At 38.8% G+C, this 6000-nt stretch overlaps 1 protein-coding gene across 1 annotated transcript in view; it reads right to left on the reverse strand.

Annotated features, from left to right (window-relative positions):
- Positions 1-5047, reverse strand: part of LOC120285683 — a 28103-nt gene extending 23056 nt beyond the window's left edge. The window contains exons 1-2 of the mRNA XM_039298331.2: positions 4582-5047; positions 2902-3105 (exon numbers count right to left, since the gene is read on the reverse strand). Coding sequence (XP_039154265.1) covers positions 2902-3105; positions 4582-4815 — 438 coding nt within the window. The 5' untranslated portion in view covers positions 4816-5047. The remainder of the gene's footprint in view (positions 1-2901; positions 3106-4581) is intronic.
- Positions 5048-6000: the final 953 nt, after the last annotated feature.

Genomic DNA, 6000 nt, shown 5'->3' on the forward strand with positions numbered 1-6000 from the left:
AGTGTTATTAAGAAAGTAACTGGGAACATGGATGCGGAAGACTCATCGACAATAGACACTACATTTAAAAGAGTTTTTGAAAAAAAAAGATAACTAACTGTAAATTTTAACAATATGTCTATCCATTTCAACAAAGAACAGGAAAAAATTGAGGACATACATACATAAACAACTTTAAAAATAGTATATCTAAATAATATATCTAGAAGATAGGAAAATTAAAATCCTACAAATACTAAATATAATAAGTAATAATATAGACATTTTACAGACCCCCAAGCATGTTGTTGGCTAAATTCGACATAATTCCAAATTTCATTTTTGAACTAACTAAGAGATATAGCCCAAATCGTTAAATATCAAAATTTTTCGATCAGTTCAGATGAGCATATTTACAGACTACTCAACATAGAGACAGAATGAGAACAAACACAAATCTTTTTTCACATAAAAATTCCTATATTTGATAAACACACTCACACACTCTCATTCTTAATTAAAATACCAATTAATGGTACTAAATTTCTCACTCTAACTAAGTATATATTATATGATAAAAGATTTGACTATATGATAAGTTTTAAAGAAAAATGCCCGAAGATACACGGCACATACATCTGCGACCCAAGAACAGCGGAAAACAATATGGATAACAAGGAATGCGTAAAGCAAATTATACAGGGAATGAACCATGTATGCGAAGCCCAAAACATGGACACAGACGAAACAGTGGTGGAACCGGAGCAACAATGGATCGTTATCATCAGAAAAAACCAAACAAGAGTTTAAACACGATCATAAACCACATCAATTGTTCAATAGTTTTGGAAGAAACCAGGTACGATGACACCGAATTGTTTTACAAGAAAAAGATCAAATTATCATTGCCAATGACAAAGAGCATTTCGGTAAATACAACAATAAAAGATCTTTGCCTAAGCAAAATGGCATTACACCTTCAAGAAAATAAGGCCAGGATTCTTCAAGTAAAGGATTCTACGGTCGATCTTCGATTCCTGACATATGCATCGAGTGTCATCCTGATCATATTTATACTATACGCCCTACTAGTGAAAGAGAACGTTACTTACCTGCCCAACCCTGTTTCCCCGGTCAACTACGTTTCGTCCATACCATCGTTATGGCCGACACTTCATTCTAAGGGGGGAGGAGTAAACACATCAAAGCTCCACGCCAGAACTGTTAGTTGGTCGCCCTCTAAAGTTGCAACATAGTGTAACATTGTGGGCGAAAACAGCTCAGCAACACGGAGGCATTCACCAAATCCGCTGGGTCATCAGATTCATAACAACCAAACATCAATATATAATATCATTCTTCTGTACAGTAGTCAGTCTTAGTTTGACGAGTTACTGAACCAAATCTATTGTTTAAATAAATAATTAAAATAAAGAATAAAAACCAAATTATGAATATATTGGATTGGAGGGCAAAACACTAATACTTAGACCAAACGGACTATAAGGAATTAGTCAGAAGAGACCACCCTGACTATAGCCAGTCCGTCGAACTTCGGCAGTGGAGCGGAGCTAAGAAAAGAACCAAGCCTTGTAATTAATTTTTATTGAATAAAATTGTCTGAATGATCTGAAGACTCCAATCCTTTACTTGATACCAATTAATCCCAAGAAAGCAGGAAGTTATTCCAAGGTAGTATTCGTAACTGTCCTAACTTATATTATTATACCCATCGAGTAAGGGGTTCGTTGAAAAGTATGTAACAGGCTGACGGAAGCATTTCCGATCAAATAGGGTATATGTTCTTGATCAGGATCAATTGCTGAGTCGATCTGGCCTTGTCTGTCTGTTCGTCTGTCCGTATGAACGCCTCGATCTCAGGAACTATAAATACTAGAAGGTTGAGTTTAAGGATATACACAACAGAGACATAGAGGAAACGATCTCGCCAAAAACTTCTGGAAAAAGTCGAAAACTCCGCGGCTAACGTGTGTGTTTTAATGAAATCTTGGCAAAGAAAGAAATAAAATATACTGCGAGAAATATATATTGAAAAATGTATCAGATAATATAAAAATATCAAACAACAGAATACAAGGAAATAAGTGTAAAATAATATATAGGAAAATAAACATGAATAATCAACTTAAGAGAGGACGCATGACTTAGAGCTCCAAAATTGTCCCAAATATTCCTTTCCTTCTTTCGGCCCTCCTGGCGAGTGCCAGAAGCTTAGCCCAATACGCATGTCGCTGCCCAATGTTTTTTTTTTTTTTTGTTCAATGCTGATAAAGAATAAAACCATTTTCACTTAATAACCTAGTGGCTGACAACCCCCAGCGTGAGTCAGCCCACCGTCCCATTCAAGGGTCTTGAATGGTCGCGTATCTATATAAATATTTTCTTTATGAGATCCTGACGTGACTGAGCTCTATCCCAGCATTAGAACTACTTCACAAGAGCGAGTTTTCTAGTCATGAATAGTCAGCAGTTTTGCTGACGTGTGCACCTTTTCTTGGTGGCAAGCTCAATAAATGCTTCTTTAAAAAATCCATGACAACCTTGGCAAAAGTGGCTCGTATTGCTCTGCCCGCGAGGATCCATTTATAATACGAATGTGTGAAAAGGAGAAAATATTGTCGAAACACTGATGTCTGACGTTAGTTACAAAAAACGTAGATTTTCTTAGACTCTTAATATTTATTATTGTTGTGTAATAATTGCATAGCTGAAAATTATCTAATTCTTATATTTGAGTTTAAAGAATAAACTAAAAATCTGCTAGTGGCTGCAACATCTAAATAATGCTGGTTTTATTTTTAATGACATCTTGATATCTTAAATATTTAAATGGCTTTTATTCATGAAATTTACGGAAAAAACTTTACGAAGATTGCACAAAAGAGATTAATACTTTCTTACCTGCGATGTGGTTAAAATCACCTTAGATTGTTTTTTTTCCGTTCCAGTAAATATCATTAGGGAATTCAAGTTTGGAGAAAATGATATAATAGAATCGTATCCGTAGGTACATAATACATTTCTTGAGCGATGTTCCAGTAGATGAATACCTTTTTGATCGATTGCTAGCCAAAGCGTTCGAGGCCAGTTTGTTGTGAAGCTTTGCTAGAATATATAAAAATATTTGATTCAGAAACTCCATTCAAATTGAATGCTCTTCACTTTAGCAATAAAACTATTAATATAAATATGATGTATTGTGTTAAGGTAGGATCCGCCAGATGTAGTTTAAATATGAAAACACAGTGTATTCTTAATATTCCTGGAGCATAGGTCCGTTTATTTTGGTTGTCAATTTCATTGTTTCAGTTGTCAAAATTCAACTGATTCTTAAAGCTAATACAATATTCCTCTTAGGCTATGAAGTACGCCTTAGCTGCTTGGTGAAGCCGGCAGGCCCACGGATGGCCATTTAATTACTCTGGCACGGACTACTTTGGACCGTTGCAAGTGACGATCGGACGATAAGAGGAGAAAAGGTTGGTCGTGCTATATTCTTGTCTAACCACTAGGGTTATCCTAATCGAATGGAACCCGTCTGCAGGAGGCGGATGGGAGCGTGGTGGTCCAAATGAATAAAGAAGGTGCTTGTGCACTCCGAGCAGAATATGATACCTAAGGAGCACGTGCTGGAGATCTTTCTCGTCGAAGCCGAGAATGTAGTTAATTCTTGCCCTCCGACCTATCTGCCTGTTACGGCGGACCAGGATGTACCCCTAACGCCGAATAACAATCTGAAAGGAATAGCAAATGTTCCCGATCTTCCCGGCGACGACGGACATACGCCTTATAGGTGCGGCACAAGAAAGCCGTAGCGTGTCGCACGGATGTTAAGAGACCGATTTAGGAACGATGGGCACATGAGTATCTATCCACGCTGGTCCGCAAGGAGAAGTGGTGCGCAGGAAGAAGTAGTGCGAGCATGTCGAGCCCATACGTCTAATTCGGTCATTCCTCGTAGAAAATGGAGTAATGTCGTCGTGGAGAAAGTGTACCCCTTTAATTACATCGAAAGTTTTAATGTGTCAAGTGCACAGAAAGTAAAAATTTCTTACTGTGTTTCCAATTCAAAAAAAGTAAATCATAAGGTTTAAAGCAAAGAATACGATTTTTGAAGACGACTTTTGGAGCTGGCTCTGTCGCATTTATGTTTAAAAGCCAGAGAGCGGCGCTTTTGCCGACCACCGCACACGTACTCTGATGAATGTAAATTTTGAAAATATTAAACTTCATAGAATTTAAATTAATATTATTGTTGAGCGTTACTTACGTTTTTACTTAACTTTACTTTACCTACGTTACTTGTAGAGTATACTATAATAGGGTATACTGTAACAGATCTCTCTGTACTTATTTAACGTGGCTTGTTCCAATCGAATGATTACAACCACGACGTTCATATATGCACATAAAGGCGCATGTGTGTTCAAATAAAGCGATGAGCCACCGCCCCCGCTAGAGTAAACTCAGAGGTACCAATTGGGTTGCACACTTGTCGGGTAATGCAACCCGCTTTGGTGAAGGGGATCTGTCTAGCTTAAGCAACCACAGTCACCATAAAACTCCAACAAGAGGACCTACCTCACATGAGCGGGGTTGGTTAAGTGTGTTAAACTTCAGGCATAACATGATATGCCGTCTATGCTCATCCCATGGTACCGATTGGGCTCGGTGGGCACCCCTTTTTCGGCTCCGACAAGCCCGGATTTGGAGACACCTGATTTTGTTACAAGTTTCGGCTTTCAGCATGGAACTGACAACCCATTCGCCACTCCTTGGTGCATCCTTTCCTGCCGCCTTTGGAAGAGACCGCATATACAGTCTCACTGTCTCTCGCGTCCGTGATACTCCAGAGACATCCCAAACGCCATATTTGCGTCTTATTCCGAGCCCATTGACTTATCGCAGATCCGCATATAGCAAACATGCGTTGCCAGTCTTCAAAATCATCACAGCATAGACACGCGGGAGTTACCAGTGTCTCCTGCAGCTGGGGTGTGAGTGTGTGTGTTGATATATTTGAATCCAAGTAATAAAATAAGCGACTGCTCTGATTTGTGTCTCAAAATGAACTGATCTCTCCTTTATTAGTCGAGAAAAACTTAAGCTAAAAGGTTTACAAGAATGTGCTGCGTTCTCATTGTCCGAAATGCTGCTGCGGCAGTTCTAGTTTTGTTTACCAGAACTGTCGCAATCGACATCCTGTCCACTGCTGCGTCAGCATTGCAACAGTGTTGGAGTTAGTGGAGCGATGAACTGCTCCTAGGTGGCTTGGCGGGTGGTACCGAATTGTATATACTCTGTATAGGCGATTCGGTAACTCGGGCGTGTTGCTTAGACCTCTATTATCCAGAAAAGCGTTCAACGATCCGTGGCCCGTCAACAAAAATCCGGAGCGTAGCGAAATGTATTTAACAGGCAGAAGGAACAGTTTCCGACTATATAAAGTATATATATTCTTGTTCAGGATCAACATGGGTCAAAAAACTTGCGCTGCGACTTTGTCTCTAGAATCTGTATGCTGTATCTAAACCTTCAAGCTTTAATAGTTCCTGAGATCTCGAGGTTAATGCAGACAGACGGACATGGCCAGATCGACTCGGCTATTGATCCTGACCAAGAACATTTATACTTTATTTGGTCGAAAATGCTAAGATGAAGTTTATTATAGTTTAAACGTAATACTCCTTTAGAGTCATGTAACGCATAGTTAGATCTACAATAATTTAAAAATACGGGCTTATAGTTTCTAGTGAATCTACTTGGAACAAACTAGCTTAGCCGACCAGCCATATCGGGACAATCAACCATAAATAAGCTTACAAATAAAGACTGTTTCAAGTATAGTTCTACGGTTAGCTAAGGTTGAAGGTTGATTAATTAACATTAGTCTACTAGAATAGGAAGCTAATTTAAGATGAGCATCCCAATTTCGGCGCCGTAAGGCCAACAGTTAGAAGTTTATTAAACCAATTTAATGCGGTTCGAGTGACCGCAGAA

The sequence above is a fragment of the Drosophila simulans genome, unplaced genomic scaffold (genome assembly GCF_016746395.2).
Source record: "Drosophila simulans strain w501 unplaced genomic scaffold, Prin_Dsim_3.1 Segkk87_quiver_pilon, whole genome shotgun sequence".
Taxonomy (NCBI): domain Eukaryota; kingdom Metazoa; phylum Arthropoda; class Insecta; order Diptera; family Drosophilidae; genus Drosophila; species Drosophila simulans.